This window comes from Prionailurus viverrinus, chromosome D2, assembly GCF_022837055.1.
Source record: "Prionailurus viverrinus isolate Anna chromosome D2, UM_Priviv_1.0, whole genome shotgun sequence".
NCBI lineage: Eukaryota > Metazoa > Chordata > Mammalia > Carnivora > Felidae > Prionailurus > Prionailurus viverrinus.
This window is the reverse complement of record NC_062571.1, coordinates 44,699,199-44,719,880: the sequence shown is the minus strand read 5'-3', so window position 1 is coordinate 44,719,880 and position 20,682 is coordinate 44,699,199. Positions and strand designations below refer to the sequence as shown.

Genomic DNA, 20,682 nt, shown 5'->3' with positions numbered 1-20,682 from the left:
GCCTGCAAATTAGGGTTGACTCAGATGTGAAACCAGCACCTTTCCTGGCTTTGCCTACAAATCTAAGTCTTGAATATGCTGTCACATATGGTAAGAGTCAGGGTAGGGTATTGGCATTGCAGTGGCACAGACAGCCTGTGATGTCCTCAGTCCTTTCCTGCTGAGGAATGTTCTCTGCTTGTCCCCTCCCCCCGGGACCTCACACTCTCTTTCCTGCTGACTTTTCTATCCATCCTCTATTTTCTTCCTCTGGGTCTTGACTCCAAAGTAAATTCTCCTTATTTTTTCATGAAGATAAACGTAACAATCTTTCTGGTAGCCTTTGCCCCTGCTAACACAGGAATATAAAATATAACTATATAAAATATAATTACTGATGTAGTGGGGATTCTGGTGCCAACTCTTAAAAGAATAAAATCTGTTTTTCCATATCCAAGGTCCTCAGTTGGCTTCATGGGATTGGTCTTTGATCATTGGGCAGCCAAGAGGTCTACCTGGGTCTCTCAAGGGCTGCAAGCCCCAATCAAGGCCTCCTGGCCAAATTCTCTCCTCTACCTCTGAGAAATGTGTCCTCACCTTTCCCATTTCCCTTCCAAAGACCCACTTCCTGCACAGATTATTGGCTTTGGAAATACAAGTTTGCTAGGATACTTCCATCTCCTGGAAATGCAGACCGCAGATTCTGATTGGAGATGGACACTTCCCCACGGAATATATTGGTCCAGAGCTCCTATACCCTTTTCTCAGCATGGCCTGTATCCTCCATCAATGATATTCTTTTTTTTTTTTAATGTTTATTATTTTTGAGAGAGAGACAGAGAGACAGAGTGTGAGCAGGGGAGGGGCAGAGAGAGGAGAAGACAGAGAATTTGAAGCAGGCTCCTGGTTCTGAGCTGTCAGCACGAAGCCTGACTCCAGGCTCGAACTCACGGACTGTGAGATCATGATCTGAGCCAAAGTCAGATGCTTAACCAATTGAGCCACCCAGGTGCCCCCTCCATCAGTTGTATTCTGAGAAGCATTCTTTTTGCAAATACCTTGGTATATCTTTACTTTGGTGTTCTTTTTCCTAAAAACAGATTTAAATCTATTCATTCAGCATTCATTAATTCCACAAACCCTCATTATGCACTGATTATGTGACAGTTCCTATGTTAGACATTCAAAAATGCTCTCTCTCTTAATTCCCACAAGCTCTGCATAAATGGGGAAGTTTCATCTCTATTCCGTAGCAGGTACCAGTTAGGAAGAATGGCATATACAAAAGCCCAGGGGCCCAGGAGAACAGGGACAGAGTTCAGTGTGTCTGAGGCTAGAGGTGGGAGGTGGGAAATGTTGGGAATTCAGTCAGAAAGGGGGATAGCCGCCAGGGTGCCGAGGACCAGGGTGTGGCCTTTGGAGATGTGACAGGCAGGATGTGCATCCAGGAAAGACAACTCTGTGCAGGGGTGGGGGAGGGCCCAAGGCTGGGAGACAAGGTAACCAGTAGTTACTATTTCCTCAGGGAGAAATGAGGGCACTTGAACCACACTGTGGTTGTAGGAGATGACCACAGAGACAGGACATAAGGAAGCTTCCTTGGGATTGAAGCCCCTAAGCCTGGGCAAGGGACAGGTGACAGGGCAGAGTACAGAGCATGGTGCTTCCCACAGGGCTGGGCTGGAGCTTCCCCTGTTCTAGCCCTGCCTGCCTGCCTCCCTCTTTTTCCTGCACACCTGGGTGGTCTCCTGTGGTTGAGCCAGCCCTGCAGGACACATGTCAGACTTTCAACTGCAATGGGCCAAGCCACCTCCCTTTCAGGAGCCTGAGTCAGGCATAGTGAGGCCCCCACTCTGGGCCTTCCGATATTGGAACCTTTTACAGAACACCCCAGAGGCAGAGGAGTGGCTTTTCCCATAAAGGGATGCTCTGCAGCGCCTCAGCCCTTGCAGACCCGAAAGGTCTGGCTCAGGCCAGGGGGCTATGGCAGCTGTGACGGGGCTGCTGGGGCCAGGAGGAGACCAGGGACATGTGTCCAGGTGAGCAGTGTGCAGGCAGAACTGGGGATATAATGCTCAGGGGGATCTTTGCTCAGTCTTCCCAGCCACAAGCTACAAATCCAGATACAACTCCTGCTCCTCCTTGAAAAGCATTCAGGCCAAGGGGCATTGGGGAAGAGGGTGAGTGGTGTTGGCAGATACAAGTTCTTTTCCCAGTGGTTCTGAGGCTTTTGTGTCCCAGACTCATGCTGGGCTCAGAGATGGGGCACCTTGGAGGAGCTCTCAGACCATCCACATTGAAGTCAGGAGCCTGTGTAGGTCTTGTATTCCCCCTTCCATTTCTTCCTGTTTCTTCTCCCTCCTAAAATAAAGCTGCACACAAAGAAGTTAGGACAGTACTTGGCACGCATGAGTACTACCATCCCGCAGTTCTCAGGGGAATTATTCAGGGCCACCCCTCCAGGGTGCACCTCTCCAGGGCTGCTGATCACATTGTATTTTCTTGTCATCAAGGTGAGTCTTAAGCATTAAATGACTTGTTCAACATCACTCTGCATGAATGCAAGTGGAGATTCAATTCACTAATTCAATAAGCATTTATTGAGCACCTGCTGTCTCCATGCACTGGAGGAGGAATAGCAGTGAGCAGAGCTGGCCCAGGCTGGGATGAATCCAAAACTCTTGCTCATCCTGCAAGGCCACCCGGCTAAGCTGCACACTCAGTACAGTAAGAGTTGTGCTGTACGGCAGTGAAAGAGGGATCAGGCATACACCTCTAAGGTGGCTAACTGAACCAGCTGGGTTCCATTCTAGCTCTGTCCCCACTCAGAATGGAGGCTCCAGCCTCAGACCCCTTGCCTGGCTGTGGCTTTTGTCTGCCTCTGACTTTATATTGTCTGACCTGGTCCCAGGTCATTTGCTTTGCATCCAGGTCTTTATTCTGCCATGCCCTTGGCCTCAAACCTTGGTCTGTCTTCTTTTCAGGTCTACTTTCACCTGAAATGTCTTTTTTTTTTTTTTTGGTTCCTTGTCACTTTTGTGCTGCAATGTCCCTAGGCCAGCCAGAGGGGATGAGGGTTTAAATAGTGACAGTATCAGCTCTGCTTGTCTGTCTGCTCTGAATGAACTGTGCTGTGTCTTACCTGAGAAGTGAGGGAAAAGAGGCAAGCATTCCCTCAAACCAGGCCCCTTTTCTCTGCCCCTGTGGCCTGGGGCTCCCAGCTTGGGCTGTTAGCCCCTTGAACCTGACATTGAGTGAGTGTTCATACAGTTGGGAGCCTCTCTCCTTCCAGACCACTCTTGGCTCAGGGGCTGGTCGTGACCATGCCCTGATGCTGGTCTCCACCCACCCACCCTGAGAAAAGGCTTGCCTTATATTTATCAGGACCCAGACAGAGCCCCAAGCAGAGGCTGCCTTTCTACTATCTGCTCTTGATCTTTTCCCCTAAAGGTTCCGTCTCCAGTCTCCAGACAACCAGACTGTGAGGGTAGTGCTCTCCCTTTGCATCCCCACACATGTCTTCTCAGTGTGAGGATGCTGAAGTTGAACAGCAGAGATAGGGCCACAGATCAACACAGGGTGTTAGTGTCTGCCCACAGCAGGGAGAAGTACTGACGTAGCATCTTATCAGGAGAAGGGACAGGAGTGAGAGAAGGTGGAGCTCCAAGTGGGGATCGAGAAGACATTTTGAGCAGGCTGTAAATGAGAAGCAAGATGCTGTTTGAACAAAGGAGGTTCTCTGCCAAGTCAAAGTGGAGGTGCCCAATCTCTTCTTCCTACTGTTTTCTCTTTTGGGGAACCGAGATCAGTGTGTATCCTCTTAGCAGGAGATCCATCCATCCATCCATCCATCCACCCATCCATCTCCCCCTCTATCCTTCCATCCATCCATCCATCCATCCATCCATCCATCCATCCACCCACCCATCCACCCATCCATCTCCCCCTCTATCCTTCCATCCATCCACTCCTCCTCCCTTTCACCTACCTATCCTCATTCATCTATTCATTTAGCCTTCCATCCATCCATCCATCCATCCATCAAACATATATTAAACACCACCTGTATGCTTTTGTTGGTGCTGGATGCTGTGTTTAGAGATAGTAAGAAAAAAGTTGTATACATACATACATTATGTACACACACACACACACACACACGTTTCATTTATAAAAGTTATATACAAGTTATATATGAATATATACATATTTATATAAAAGTTGCATATATGCATGTTTGAGATATATATATATATGTGTGTGTATATATGTATATATATATATATATATATATATATATATATATATATATATATTTCCAGATACATATATCTATCTGGAAAAGAACATTGCTAAAGACTTTGAACTGAAAGCTTGTTCCTTTGAACTAAAATGTGTTCATCCTTCCCAGCAGACATACTTGTGGGAAGGCTGAGGGCTTCCTTTGGCCTTTCTGAGTCACATCCTGTTTTTGCTTCTTCATTGCCAGCCTCTTTGCATTCATTCATTTGTTAAGTACCTTAATTCCTTGTGAATAGAAGTGCTGGAGGCAAAAAGGGATTCCTTTGGGTGCTGGTCTGGGTCACAACTGGGGCTGTGCTGTTCCAAGTGGCCTAAAACAACATCTCCATTATGAGTTTGTATTCCAGAGGGGAGGTGGACTTGTCAAAAATAATTTTGCAGTGGTAGGGGCTCCTGAGGGTTGAGGATTTGACAAGCACAGAGAGTGGGTTAGTCCTTCTCAGGAGGGAAATGCTTGCTCAGGGCTTGAGCAGCGAGAGGTACGGTTCTACCCTGGTGTTGCCTATAGGGCAGGAGGTCAATTCTTCGTGATGGCAGTGACTTCTCTCTGCTGTCAGGTAAGCACACGTGTATTTCAGGGCCCCGGAAAATGTCACCAGGCACCAAAATACTTGGAGGCCTTGGTTAAGTCAGCGGTGCTCAGGTGTCCCAGGCACACTCCTGCCACATCTGCAACATTGCTGTCCATCCTCCACCCATTTCTTATGAAGGCCTTAGTGGCATACATCCCTGTGTCCACTGTAAGGACATGGGTTGAAGGTGGATAAGGCAGGGCTCTGTAGGAATGGGCAGGACACAGGGACACCCACAGAAGAAGTAGTCAGCTCTGCTTGACATGGTGTAGCAGAAATGCCCCTGAGGGTTGGTTAGCATGAGTTACTGGACAGTTGTGATGGAGCAGATGGTTTTGATGTCCAGTACCAGCTCTCTTAGCCCATCTCTGATTTCACTTGTAGAAAACGGTCCATGCTACCCAAGCTCTTGCCTGGGGCTGTGCTTTGGGAGCACCCAGTCCAAGACAGGTGAGGAAAGAAACTGCAGGTGGAGAATAAGGCACGTAGATACTGGGGTGTGAGGGCCATACTGGGGAGTGGTGAGGGGTAAGGTTGGAAGGCAGCAGGGGTTCTTCCTGCAGACCAAGGATCTTATTTGATTCTCCCAGGAGTCCTAAGAGGTTGACACATTTTCCTATTTATATCCAGTGATTTTGTTTTTCTGAAATATTTTTAGCAGACACCTTGCTGCTTAGGTGTGCAGAGAATCATCCCCTTGACCCACTTTGGCTGATGGTTGTTTGTGCACCTGTTACCCAGGAGGGACCACACACCTGAACAAGAGTGGACATTACCTCCTACCCACTCCCTCCCCTGACTCTCCTACCTTTGTGCTTCATGACACCTCCCTTGGAGGAGAGGGATAGTGTGCAGGTAACATCTGAGAACAGGGCTGCCTTCCACCCTACAGAGGACTCTTGATGGGCCCCTGAGAAGGCAGGTGCTGGTGTTCAGGTTCATCTGGATCAGGGTCTTGAACTGTAGTCAGAAGGATGAGCTGGACCTGTCCCATCCCTGGATACCAGGGCTCTTGTACAGCTCTCCTCACCAGTGTACCAGCTTTTCCCTTGCAATCATGCTCTCAAGAGCTCTGAGATGGGCTTTGTTTCTTCTATGAGCCATCTCTACTTAGCAGTTAAGCAGAGGGATAGTTCTCATATGTGCACAGTTGAAATTCCCAAACGTATCCCCTGGCTGGCAGTGATGCCGCTACAGAGCAGGCTCTGTGTCCTCAGATATTCTATAACCACAAGCTGCCAGTGTCACTCAGGCCATCATTGACCCCAGGCCTATCTGGGGATCAGAGCAGTCTTTCCAAGGCACATATCTGATTTCTGGGCACAGATCCCACCAATGGCATCCTTCTCCCTAAAGTCACCTATGTTGTTACTCCTTAGCATGGCCCATGAGGCTCAACATGGCTAGATCCCTGATCCCTACCTCCCCCTTGATCCCACTTCATCTCTACTGTACCCATTAATACAGATATTTGGCACTGTTTTCAATCCCTCTACCCCAAGGCTTGGCCAACTGTAGTCTTCAGCTCAATCCAGCTTACTGCCTATTTTTTAAAATAAAGATTTATTGGCACATCCTTTGTTACATACTGTCTTTGGTTGCTTTTCTGCAGTAAGAGCAGAGCTGAGCATTGCAAAAGAGACTATAAGGTCCACAAAGTCTAAAATCTTTCATATCTGATCACTGCTGGTGGACCCTGCCCTATCTGACCCCACTCCTTTGTACCTTCATGCCTTTGCATAATTCTGCCTCCCTGTAATGCTCTCTACCCTTTATCCTACTAATCCTTCTAGACCAAGCTTTCTGTCTATCCTTCCCTCCATCCTGTGTTATGTGAGCAGGATGCCCCATTCCAGTCTTGCACAAAGCCTGGGTGCAAGTCTCAACCATGGTGATGACCATGCTGGTTCTCATGATGTACAGATCCACTTCCCACTCTAGTTCCTGAATCAGGGCTAGTTCTTATTCTGCTTAAGACTCCAGTGCCTGGCCAGGTTTTTGTTTTTTTTGTTTAAAAAAATTTTTTTAACGTTTATTTATTTTTGAGACAGAGACAGAGTGTGAATGGGAGAGGGACAGAGAGAGAGGGAGACACAGAATCAGAAGCAGGCTCCAGGCTCTGAGCTGTCAGCACAGAGCCCGATGTAGGGCTTGAACTCACAAACTGCGAGATCATGACCTGAACCAAAGTTGGTCGCTTAACCAACTGAGCCACCCAGGTGCCTCAAGGTTTTAGAATGAACAACTAAAAGCTAGAGGATTGTGGTATAGATACTGGCACCACTTGTTAGTGTTGGCATCCTGGATCACCCAAGGCCTCTGCTGCTCCCCTTCTCTGAAAATGCATCAGTGGAAAGGGTTTCACCGCCTTTGTGTTTGCAGATCTCCAACCTCTACCTGTATGACAGTGTCCTGATGCTGGCCAATGCCTTCCACCGGAAGCTGGAGGACCGGAAGTGGCATAGCATGGCGAGCCTGAACTGTATACGCAAGTCCACCAAGCCATGGAATGGAGGAAGGTCCATGCTGGACACGATCAAAAAGGTGAGTGTAAGGGGACACCCATTGGGCTAAGGCTGAAGACAGGTCCTTCCTTGCATGCACATGTGTGCAGACACACACAGACACACAGACACACACACACACACACACACACACACACACACCCTTGAGCAGGTGGTCTGAAACTGAGCTCTTTGTGTGGTTGTCCCTGCAGGCCCCCCACAGACCTCCCTCCTTGCCACTCTTCCTTTCCCAGCATTTAGGGCTGGTGAGTTGGGCTTCATAGATTTATTATTATTGTTTTCTCTGTTTTCTACAAAAAGATTGGACTTTAGAGTTGCTTAAGCAACCAATGGAGGCAACTGCCCAGCTCCGGTGAGCCAGATACCCTACCATGCAGGTGGCCACTATTCACGAGGGGCTGTCTCAGTATGCAGTACACGTGCTGATCGCTAAGGCTTTAGCTTGTGTGTGTTCGTGTGTGTGCACATGTGTTCTGCATTATGACCTGTCGCACACACTCAGGCACGACACCAAGTTGGAAGGCTGAATTTGAAGTGAATTGGGTAATCCATAGAAGACTTGTTAGAGTGAATTGGCTTTCAGAGGCTTCAAAAGAGCATTTAGGGAAATCTATAGTGCTAGGAATTGTAGTCACAATAAATTGTGTGCACTGTCAATAGCAGTGAACGTATTCCGGTGTTGGTTGAATCTATTGCAGCCTGAGCCAGAGCTGGGGCCCCTCTTTGGCCAGCTCAGGATCTGGGACTCTCCCAGCTCATGGTCTATGGGAGAACAAGGCTGGATGGAACCGCCACCCTAGGGAGGGGGTGGGTTGAAGGGAGAGGGGGTTTGCCATAGGCTCCCTCAGCCCCTCTGCCACCTGCTTCTACAGAACCCACTGAATGGCCTGAGAAGGGGGCAGGGCTTGCACACCCACCACAGACAGTCTGTGCCAGACACTGTGCTTTGTACACATTTTATCCTTCGGCCCTTGCAGGCCCTGTGATGTGGATCTAATTAACTTCAGGCTGGAGATGATGGGAGATGGCTTGCCCAAGGTGACACAGGTGGCAAAGCCAGGACTTGAGCTGGTGTTGGCCTTTAGTGCTCATGCTTTGCTGCCCAAAGGCTCTGTTGACCTTTGACTTTTCTTTTGGCTCAGGCTAAGGTGACCCATGGAGCAGGATGCACGGGAAGACTGTGAGCTCCAGGAGGGTGGAGACAGAACTGTCACTTTTTGACCTTATAGCAAGCACGATATGTGGCACAGAGCATGTGCTCTAATCATACTGACCACCTGAATATCACGTGCAAGCCTTAGGGATTTCCCCTGTGAGCAGCAGTCTAGGAAGTGTCAATCTTGCTCTGCGGCTATAGGACTGCTAGCAGCCCGGTCCTCATTTTATAGCCTGTCTGGTGCTTCCTCAAGATCTTGATTGTCCCCTTCTTGGTGACTACTTCCTTCCCTTCTTTGTCTTTGGGACTCTATCCCTTCCATCCATATTTTCCTCAATGGGTTTTCCTTCTCTCCTGCAGGGCCACATCACTGGCCTCACAGGGGTGATGGAGTTTCGGGAGGACAGCTCGAATCCCTACGTCCAGTTTGAAATCCTCGGCACAACCTATAGTGAGACCTTTGGCAAAGACATGCGGAAGGTAAGCATCAGGGCACCCTTCTCCCTCTCCTCCTGTGGCTGGGTCACTGGCTCTGTGTTCTGAGCAGGTGTTAACCAGCACAAAAATCCCCTCTTCCTGTCTCTCTCTGATGCTGCTGCCATTGATGCTGGTGTTTATGGGGCACAGTGTGGAGAAGGCTAAGAGTAGTTTTCAGCCAGGAAGTTCTGCTAATACAGTCTCTGAGTACAGCAGGGCCCCTGGCACCACCTGGTCTCACTGCTTGGCCCTGGATGGCCAACCATGCAGGCCTAGGCTGAGGCTGGAAGGGATAATGTATTTTCCCCAGAGTGGCCAAAATTAGCCCAACCGGAGGGACAGGTGTAACTGTGGCTGAGGCAGGAGTCTGCTGTTACGGCCAGCTCCCCCCCAGATCTAAGAACAGAAAAATGAGCCACGAGGAGTGTAGGAAGCAGGGAGCAGTGGAGCCCAGTGGAGGGAGATGGGAGAGGCAGATAAGCTACATAGCTCAGGGTGGGGTTAGGCTACTTTATTTGGTGCTAATGCAAGTGTCTGGCCTGGGGTCTCTTTCTGGTGATACTTTGCCTTTTTCTCTCTCCTCCTGTGGGAGATTTTCAGGGCTGAAGACTCGGGGGTGAGGAAGGTAGCCTTTCCTCAGAGTTGGAACCCCAAAGTTAAGGGGAGGCTTGTGAAGTCAAGAGTCTGGTAGGTATTAGGACCAAGAAGTCAATGTAGCAAGAAAGGTATTGGAACAGTTATCCAAGAACTTCAGATGTGGTCATTGTGAGCCAGTGTGGGGCTGATGATGGGGTTGCAGGTAAAGGCCTGTGGCTGGCTGCCCAGGGCCAGGTCACCCAGCTGGCTTAGATGCACTCCTAGGAATGGTCCTCATAGAAGGCCCAGTGTTTGTTGGGCCATTAACTAGTTGGCATACACTCGGGCACAGGCTCATATAGTCACACACACATATATTTCTATACACTTGAAAGGAGGACATCTCTACTAATTAGTGCCCAAAAGATGAATAGGGCATAGTGAGCTCTCTTCAGGGCAGGATAAACCCTTGGCAATGAGCCCTCTAGCCTGGCCTCCAGCATTAGCTGGGGGTGGTGGAGGGGCAGGAAAGGCTAACGTGCTGTTGGGATATTGAGAATCTGGGTGAGGGGATTCTTTGGCTGTGCTCTTTGAGGAGCAGGTAGAAGGATGCATGTATGGAATGGTGGTGGGTGTAAGGGCTAGAGGACATGCTGGGGATGGTCATCACCACCAAGAGACTGGGATGGCTGGGGGTCCATATGTGATGTGGGAGTTGGGGGGTTTCAGCCCATCTTACGACAGAAAGTGGAGTCATAGGTTGGTCATTTAAATAATAAGAGGTTCGGGGCGCCTGGGTGGCGCAGTCGGTTAAGCGTCCGACTTCAGCCAGGTCACGATCTTGCGGTCCGTGAGTTCTAGCCCCGCGTCGGGCTCTGGGCTGATGGCTCAGAGCCTGGAGCCTGCTTCCGATTCTGTGTCTCCCTCTCTCTCTGCCCCTCCCGCGTTCATGCTCTGTCTCTCTCTGTCCCAAAAATAAATAAAAAACGTTGAAAAAAAAAAATTAAAAAAAAAAATAATAAGAGGTTCAATAATTGGTCATGGTGCAACAGTGACAAACATGGTTTGATGATATTTTTGAGCTCAGAGGTTTGTTTGTGCCATCGTAAAGTGAGTTGGCTACTATGGTGTGATAACCCTGGAGGACCAAGGTGTGATGTGCAATGTCAAGGGCATCAGGGGTGGCTTGTGATGTCTACTAGGGATGCCCAAAGCTGTGAGGCTTGGCTGGGGCCAGGGATGGGTGGTCAGCATTGGTCTGGGTCATTCATGATGGCAACAGAAGTTGGCTTGTGTTAGGACTTCCACCTGGTGAGGAGAAACCAGCATCGGGGAGCCCTTTTAGTCACTCTGTTACAACACGGTCTTGAAGAGTGTAGCTACCTGCTGAAGCGACTATTCACATCTGCTACCATACGTGCCTTCATCCCCGTGGTCCTGAGAGGCTGGAGACACTCAGGCCCTGCCTGCTGGCTCCCTTGCTGCCCCCATCACCCTTCTTTTAGCTTAGCTTCAACAAGGTCCCACAGTAGGTAGGAACATTGGCTGTGGGGGCCCCTGCCTCATAGGGCCACACTGGCAGCTCCAGGTGCCTGAGAGACCCAGAGGCACCCGTGTCCTCCACTTCCTGTTTCAGGTGTCTGGGCCTTCCATGTTGCCATGGCAACTCTCCTCCAATACCCCCGAAGCCAATGGGAGCTGGAATCTCTCAGTCTAAGGAGCTTCAGAGAGCAGGAGGCCTGAATGTAATTGAGTTGGAAGGGAAGCTGATTTTCAAGTGGGCTTTATTTTAAAACGTATCCTTTTGTCATTTTAAAATCTGACCTTAATTCTGCATATCCCAGTTGTTATCTGTCTGCCTGGCAGCTTATCTCTGCTAAGGAGAAGTTATCTGGAAAGCGGGGAATGGGATTTACCATAGCAAATGTTTGTTATTCAGGCCCAGGGTGCATTCAAACAAGGTCTGGGAGGTTTCAGGATGAAGCAAGGCAAGGGGACTGGGGCAGAGTGCTTAGGCTTAGGGCAGCATTTGAAGGCAGCTCTGGGCTATGGTTCCTGGTAGAAGACAGAGCTGTGAAGGGTAGGGCTGGGAAATTGGTGTGACCTAAAAGTAAAGTTTAGGGTGGAGAGCAGATTTGAGGGTTAGGGTCCTGAAACACACAAAGGCAGCGATCATTCATTCTAAGGAAGCAGGGGCACCTCTGAGGAGCCCCCCTCAACCGCATCTCTTTGGCCACACCCAATTCAGAATGGTTACAGGAGCCAATTGGGCTGACTGCTAGATGCTGTCATGTTAGAGCAGGGGTTTTCTGCAAAAATGGTGCTTATCTCAATATATGTATATATTCTATTCTCTCTCTTTACTTATATTTATATAAATTCTATATCTTATATATTCTGTAAGCTGTTATTATAATAAATATATCTTAATTATATATGTATACCTATATGTATATATGTATATACAAGTATATAGGTATATACAAATACGCATATGTCTATATAACTTTAAAAATAACTGTAGCAAACAAACAAACACGGGCACAAAAACAAAAACCAAGTAGCTTCTTTAAGATTTAAACCAAGAGGAATTGTTTAAATTAGGGAACAAATGAATGTTTTCTTAAGGTAAATACTCTGGAGGGAAATCTCAGGGAGGGTGAGTCACCCAGACGTTTTAGATTAAATGGCATCAAGAGACTGTGGATTACTCAGCCCCTTCAGAGGATGGAAGGGGTAGGTGATTGCCTTTCGCTGCAGGGTGCTGGACAAATACTAATTAAATTATCTCATCCAGGAAGTGCGTTCTTGTTGAGGGAGTGCTGGATGGCAAAATCAAAGGTGTATGTCACGAGCCTGCTGTGTAACTCCCAGCAAAATATCAATCATCTCTGTGTTCGGCTTGGAGCTGTCTGGCATGGGTGATCACCAAGCAACCTCATGGGGAGCAGGCTTTGCTGGAAAGTCACATCAGGCTCCCATAGGACTTGGCCTGGCATTTTACCTGGAGGTGCATGCTTGTTACTATCAGAGCTCCACAGTTTCTACTTGGCTTTCTCTTTGTTCAGACAGAAATCTGCAAAGGAGAGTCCCACAGGCTTACTCAGGCAAATGTCCTTAGCTTATGACATGAACTGGGTGGGATTGTGGGAAACCACCTGTCAGGAAGTTACCAAAGGTTGGGGTATGGAAAGTTGTTTAGCATAGGACAGGAGGGAGCAGAGCAGGGACCATTGAACACCTACTGTGAACATAGGTGCCTTACACATATGTTGTCTCACTGACTTGGGGGCCTTTGTGTCACTCCTGGATCTGCTTCTCCTGAGTTTTTGCAGCCACTTCCCTTCTCTGAACCTTCATTTTCTCAGATGGGAGGTGCAGATAATACAGGTCTCCTGGTCGAATCAGGGGGTCAGTTGGTGTAATGACCCTGTTGCAGCGCTGGGCAGTGAGTACTCTCCTGTGTGGCGTGGGCCATCAGCTTCTGGCAGGTGGGGCCACACCCCATCTCCGAGCATTCTATCCCAGACCCCAAAAGAGCAGACACTTCTAGGCAGGCTTAGAACATGGCCTTCCATGGGGCGCCTGGGTGGCTCAGTTGGCTAAGCGTCCGACTCTTGGTCTCAGTTTGGGTCATACTCCCACAGTTCATGGGATCAAGCCCCATGTTGGACTCTGTGCAGACAGTGTGGAGCCTGCTTGGCATCTCTCTTTCCCTCGCTCTCTGTCCCTCCCCCACTCATGTTGTCTCTGTCTCTCTCAAAATAAATGAACTTAAAAAAAAAAAAAAAGAACGTGGCCTTCCACCTTGAAGCTCCCTGGACTATACCCAAAGCCTGAGGCCAGAGACAGGAGGAGGGCTCTGTGTGACCGGCACTGACCGTTCCCCCTTCCATGCCTGGGACTAGATATCCACTCCTTATAGAAAGACCATGAGGGAGAGTGTTCAGGGAACTTGGCCTCTGATGAAATTTTGTTTTTAGAACTGTTTTGGTGTGATTAAAGGAAGAAGGAAAACGTGGGTGTCTTTTTTTCCCACAAGTATGACACAAGCTACAGCCTTGCAGAAACATTTTTCTGTGACATGATTGCTGAGGATCTCCACCCTTTTCCATCCCAATGATACTGATGTGGGAGACACATTTCCTTCCACTAACACAAGAGTCCCTGCTGCAGTGACACCCTAGGGAAACTGCCAGCTGCCCGAAGGCCCTTTGAACTTCATTTCCCATGGGCGCTATCCACCTGATTCACTGGCTTCATGGAGGCTGGCCTGTCTCCTTGGCCAGGAGGGTGGAAAGGTGGGCAGAAAGCATCAGGAAAGCCTATGAGTTTGCTCTATGTGTTGGCATTCCAGGACAAAGAATACTCTGGTGTGATGAGAGAGAACGGGCTGTTTCTGTTCCTTGTGACAGAGAGCCAAGAGACTGAGAAAGAATTTAGTCCAGTGTTTTCAGGCTTTACTTTAGTCCTAGAAAATCTGTTCCAGCAGAATCTTCTTGGAACCCAAATACATTAACTAGTTGTAGAAGCAGACATGGAGTGGTTGCCATAGATAGGGAATTGGGGTAGGGGACCCTGAGCTCCCCTGCACCATGTTTCCCATCCCCAGTATCTCTGTGGTTTTTTGAGCAGCTCCTCTTGGGAAACTGAGGCCCAGAGACTGGAAAGACTCAGTTATGTAGCACCAGCAATCATGTGACTGTGCTGGGGCTGGAGGGCAGATTACCTGAGGGTGATTGTAGCAGAGGACCTGGGGCATTTTTTCTGAACTCGGGACAATGCGGTTCCATGACCCCCTAACTTACTTTCCACCCCATCCTCCTGTCATCCCACCCTACCCACCACCTCCAGAGCCAGCATTAGGGCCTCAGAGCCGTTTCTTGTTGGTCTAGAGCCTGCTGAAGTTCCACCAATGCCTTTGGCTCAGCCTCCTCATTCCAGTAATTACCCGAGGAACTAGGAGGCCTTCATTCTCCTTTAACCAGTTTAAGATGCTTCTTCCGTTTTCTCTGTCAATTTCCATTCTTCATGAAAGCTGGCTTTGGACAGGAATCAAATGCCCTCCTTGATATCATGTCCCTGGGAGGGTCCGTGACTGCTGATAATGCAGAGTCATAATTGCTCATCATGTAGTGATCGCCATGCCTTAGGACCCCAGCCCTCCAGGGGTTTGAACATGCATCATTAACATTCTTGCCCAGGTCTGCCACACTGTGTTAACAAATCGTCCCACATTCTCAGGGTTCAGAAGTTCTAAGCAGTGAGGCCAGGTGGAAGAGGCAGCAGCCAGTAGACAGGATAGCTCTAGTGATGAAGTAGAGACTGCCTCTTAGAGCACAGGTGGAATCCTTTACCTGGCGGCTCCAGCAGCTGGTACCAGGAGCTACGTCGTAGATTGAGCAGTGAGGAAAGAGAGATGGGCAGTGGTGGGGCTGGGAGAATCCAGCCAGAGTATTGTGCAGTGTGTCTATGAAGCTGCTCTGATAGAGGCTCCCAGCTGTGCACAGTGAGTCACAGAAGAGAAATAAACTTCAGTCTCGTCATGGATTAGCATTCTTGCAGCATATTTCCCGAGTAAAATGTCAACCGTTCCGAACCCTTGTGCAGAACCACTTTTGATAGAGCTGAGAACCAAAACAAACCCTGCAGCTTGATCCGAGTAAAGGGATAAGGAAAAGATACAATTAACTATTTCATTTTAAGTACATGTATCACTTCATTTTGAAGATAGCATCAATACATGCTCATTTAGGGTAGAATGATTAGAAAATACAGATAAATGAAAAGAAGAATATAAAAGTCAGCCATGATCTCTGAATCGAGGAATAAATACTGTTAGCATTTCTGGTGCTTTTGCCTTCTTTTTTCTTTTTTTTTCTTTTTTTCCCTTGCTCTATTCATAGCGATAGAAAAAGTGATATGTATATTGATCAAATTGCTGTTTATTGTACATACATTTTATATCCTGACTTTCCCACTTCATGCTATATTGGAAGCATTTTCTCATTGCTTTCACTCTTCTTTACTATGATTTTTAATGGAAACACATTTCTCAGCTTACAAGGAGCCATCACTTATTTTGTCTTCCTATACGGTGAATGTTTAGGCATTTATATCATAATACTATGGAATAATGTTGGAATGGACTTCCAAAATATATGCAATTTTATTGCATCTATATTTATGTCCTTCTACTTCTTAAGGAGGGGAATTACCAAACCAAGGACAATAATTTTTTAAAGTTCTTTATATAGTTGATACCTATTTTCAAATTGATTATAGAAAGATTTAATAATTTTCACATCCACTAGTAGTATATGGAAGTTTCTGTTGGATCCTATGCTTAAAACATTGAGTGATATATTAAACATTTTTGCCAATTTGATAGCAGCATGTAAAAATAATGTTGATAAATTTCCATTTCTTGTGGAATTGTGCACTTAAAAATATAGTCATTGGTCAGTTGTATTTCAAATTTTGTAAATTACACCTTAGATCCTTTGTTCTTTTATATTGGGGATGACGTTTTTCTTCTCATTTCCTATAACCAGTCTTTCCGAAGGGAATTGATAGTTATTTGTGTCAAATATTTTCTTCCCATTAACTGTTTGCCTCTGAAGAAAGTAATTTCACATAGAGACACTTAACAGTTTATGTATTTGTATTTTTTAGAAAGTCATACCCAATTCAGAGAGTAGATACTATTCACCCATACTTTCTTCTAGTATTTTTACGGTTTGATTTTATTTCCGTGTAATCTGCCATCTACTTGGGATTGATTTGGGATAAATTGTGATGTGATGACCTAACTTTTACGTTATTCAGTATTGGTTCCTACTATTCAGGAATCCTTCCTTTCCCTATTGACTTGAACATCACATTTATCATATGCTCTAAGTTTGCCATATCTCACCATTGACTTTTAAAACATTCTTATACTCTTTTCTCCCTTTTTTCCCCTCTCAGGTTCAATATAATTAATCTTTGTATACTTTTAGAATGCACTTGTCTGCAGGTAACAGAATGCTCATCTCCTGTGGATTAAACAATAAGGAAGACTTATTATCTCACATAAAAAGAGGCCTGGTGCTAGGGTAGCTCCAGAGTTGGCCAAGGCAGACGTTCTGTGCCCAGATCAAAGGCTTGGGTCTTTTTCATCTTTCTACTTGCCTGTCCCCAGGGTGTAGTCTGAGCTCTCTTCATAATTTCAGGATGGCTGTGGTAGTTCCAGCTGTCATACCCAGAGAGACAGTAGCAAGTGGAAGAAGAGGGTCATTTTTTTGTGTGTGTTGTTTCCTTTTTATAAATGAGGAAACCTCTCCCAGGAGTTGAGCCTGGCTACCCATTTTTATACAGTGATGGTTTTGCTTTTTTGTTATTGCTGTTGAGATTTTCCACCTACATGGATATGTGACATTGACCTATAGTTTCTCTCTCAAATGCTTGTGTTCAACTTGTGTTAGGCTTGTACTCCCTGCATAACATGGGTAGAGAATCGTTCACTCTTTTGCACTTAGAGGGACAGAGCTCTGTAAAGTTGGAAAACATTTAACTCCTAAAGTTACCTGGGCTGGTTGTTGGTCTTAGAGCTATTACTCTGATGTTTTGGAAATTCTCTTTCCTGATTTCTACATTTCTTTGAGTAATTTTTAGTAGTCTACTTTACAGAAAATCTTGTATAACACTGGTGTTTTCAAATTCATTACTAAAACTCTGTATAATATTTGCAATAATTTAGAAAGTATCTATATGTTGAAATGTTTCTGTTTTCATTGCTACTGTTGTGTATTTGTGTTGTCTCCCTTTATTTCTTGGTTAGACTAGACAGAATTTCTTTATTGATCTTTTTCAAAGAACTAGGTCTAATTTGTTTAATCAATTTTGTTGTATTTTATGTTTCTCTAATTAATTGATTTGTTTTTCTTCGCGTCTCCCTGCTGCCTAGTGTTTGTCTTATTGTTGATTTTTGAACTTATTCCATGAGGTATCAGATAATTTGTTCTTTCCTGTTTTGGAATGCATTCTATTTTATTCTGAATATAATTGTGGCTGAATCTTAGTCATTTTCCTAATGTAAACTGACATGTAACACTCATATAGCAAAATGCCTAAATCATGAGTAAATCACAGTGTGTTTTCAAAAAGTGAACATGCTCGTGCATGTCTACATCCCCATCAAGAAACAGAACATCGTCAGTGACTACAGCATAACCCTTGTGCCTCTTTCTTGTCACTACACCCGCCAGCGGAAATACTATTGACATCTAATGCACACACTCCATACTCTTTTGTAACTGCCTTCTTTTGCTCAATGTCACGTTTGTGAGTTTCATTATTATTATTGTATGTACTTTTAGTTTATTCATTCTTACTGTATTTTAAAATGTAGGTTTTGGGGCACCTGAGTGGCTCAGTCGGTTAAATATCTGACTTCAGCTCAGGTCATGATCTCGCAGTTCATGAGTTCGAGCCCCGCATCAGGCTCTGTGCTGACAGCTCGGAGCCTGGAGCCTGCTTCAGATTCTGTGTCTCCCTCTCTCTCTGCCCCTCTCCCGTTCACACTCTGTCTCTGTCTCTTGAAAATAAATAAACATTAAAAAAAAATTTTAATGTAGGTTTTATTGTTAATCAAGTATGGTGAGGACACCAGATCAGGAGATGCCTACCGTTGAAACAATAGTTTGTTAACAGTTCCCTGGAGGTGGCCAAATGTCACACCATACAGGGCTACAAAGGGAAGTGCCAGAGTCAGTCAGGAGGCAAAGGCTGTGGGGGAAAATGTGGACAAGAGCCTTTATGGTGGTTTTTGCAGGAATAGTGAGACAGGGTAAGCAGAGTCAGTATTGGGTTTGAAATGACATTAGTTTCAACAGGCTCTGGGATGTAGGGGCTGCTCTGAGTTGTCTGATATTTCATCCTAGGATGAGGGCAAAGGAATAGTAGCCCAGAGTGAAAATGCTCCATAAAGCGGGTGGTCTGGGGTGGTGAGACAGGCTCTGGATTTGTTAGTTTGCATATGAAAGGCACCCCTGCAAGAGAGTCATTTACTGTCACTGGGAATTGGCTAGTCCTAGAAGGGGTGGTCTCTCTAAGGATTAGCAGGACCCTGGATAGCAAAGCATCAGAAACACAGAAAATAAAAAGACATAATTAATATATATTGATGTATAATATACCTTTTGTGACTATTTCATACTTTATTCTGTAGTTGAAGGCACTTGAGCTGTTTCCAGATTTTTCTATTACCAACATTCCCACTTTAAATATTCTTAGATGCATGTTTTTGGGGAACATACATTCTTAGGTGCATGGTTTTGTCTTTAGATGCATTATATATGTCTTTCTGTTAGGTATATATACCTGAGCATGGAATTACTAGGTCAGAAAGTATGTGTGTGATTAACAAATACTGCTAAACACTTTTCTAAAATGCCTGTTACCGGCTTACATACCTATGGGTTTTTCCTAAGAGCGTCATCTGTCCTTCACTCACCCTCAGTGAACTAACTTGGATTGTTAGTCCTTCACATGTTAGCCATTCTGCTGGGTAGGTAATGGTTTCTCACTGGGGTTACTTCATTTCCATGATGATTAATGATGTTGAGCTTCTTTTCAAGTGTTTATTGGTCATTTGGAGATCTCCTTTGTGAGATGCCTGTTCAGGTCTTTCATGCATTTTTTTTTAAAACTTGGTTTTCAGCCTTTTTCTTAGTGATTTGTAGGTGAACTAGATATGTTGTCCTTTATATGTATTGGAATTGTTTTCTCACATGCTGTGCCTTGCCTCTTTAATGCTCTTAATGACATCTTTTAATGAACAGAAATTCTGAATTTTAATGTGTTTTCATTTATCTAGTTGACTATTTTTTCCCCTATTTGTTTACTACATTTGGTGTGCTGTTTAAAAGATGTATACCTATTTAAGAACATGAAGCTGTCATCCTATATTTTCTTCTAAATGTTTTGTTTTACACTTCTCCTTTGTATCTCCATTACATCTGGAATCAGTCTCTGTGTATGGTGTGTTTTGGAGGCAAGATATATTAAAAAAATAATGTCAGCCTGATGCAGGGCTCAGTCTCATAAACCATAAGATCATGACGTGGGCCAAAGTCAAGAGTTGGATGCTCAGTCAACTGAGCCACCCAGGCACCCCACAAAAATCTGGGATTTTCAGTGAGATTGCAGGGACTCTGGATCACCTTAGAGAGTTACCATCTTACAAATACTGAGTGAGTGATCCAGTTCGTGAACATACTATACCCCTCAATTTATTTAGATTTTTAATTTCCCTCAGGAAAGTTTTGTAGTTTTGTACTATAGAGATCTTGAATAATTTTTGTTTGATCCCCACCCCATATTAATATTTGTGATTGTATTGTAGATAGTATATAATCAAACTTATTTTTCTACTTGTTTGTTGTGTGTATATAGAAATATTGGTTTTGTATATTAAACTTGCTTCTAGTGAAGTATTCACTGATTTATTCCAATAGTTTACTTATAGATTCTTAAGATTTTGTGTATACATAGTCACATCATATATGAAAAATGAGAATTTTATTTTTTCTTTCCCATTTTTATAGCTTTATTCCTTCCTGTTACCTTATCACACTACTTAGGGTCTTTAATTCAAGTTGAATAAATGTAGGGATAGTGGGCATTCTTATCCTGTTCTTGGTCTCAGAGGACAGCTTTTTATAATGCACAATTTTACATTATATTTGCTGCACATTTTTAGTAGGTGTTTGTTTTAAGATTGAGAAAATTCCCCTGAGTTTCTGGTTTGCTAACAGTTTTATCAAGAAAGGAGTATTAAGGGGCACCTGGTTGGCTCAGTTGGTTGGGCGCCCGACTTCAGCTCAGGTCATGATCTCACGGTCCATGAGTTCGAGCCCCGCGTCATGCTCTGTGCTGTCAGTTCGGAGCCTGGAGCCTGTTTCAGATTCTGTGTCTCCCTCTCTCTCTGCACCTCCGCCACTCACCTTCTGTCTCTCTCTGTGAAAAAATGAATAAACGTTAAAAAATTTAAAAAAAAAAGAAAGGGATATTAATTCAGTCAAAGGCTCTTTTACATCTACTAAGATAATTA

The 20,682-nt window shown here is 45.5% G+C and overlaps 1 protein-coding gene across 2 annotated transcripts in view; it reads left to right on the top strand.

The window, feature by feature from the left end:
• Positions 1-20,682, top strand: part of GRID1 (glutamate ionotropic receptor delta type subunit 1) — a 691,121-nt gene that overhangs the window by 471,372 nt on the left and 199,067 nt on the right. For both annotated transcript variants that reach the window (XM_047826480.1, XM_047826481.1), the window contains exons 7-8: positions 7,236-7,397; positions 8,895-9,014. In XM_047826480.1, coding sequence (XP_047682436.1) covers positions 7,236-7,397; positions 8,895-9,014 — 282 coding nt within the window. The remainder of the gene's footprint in view (positions 1-7,235; positions 7,398-8,894; positions 9,015-20,682) is intronic.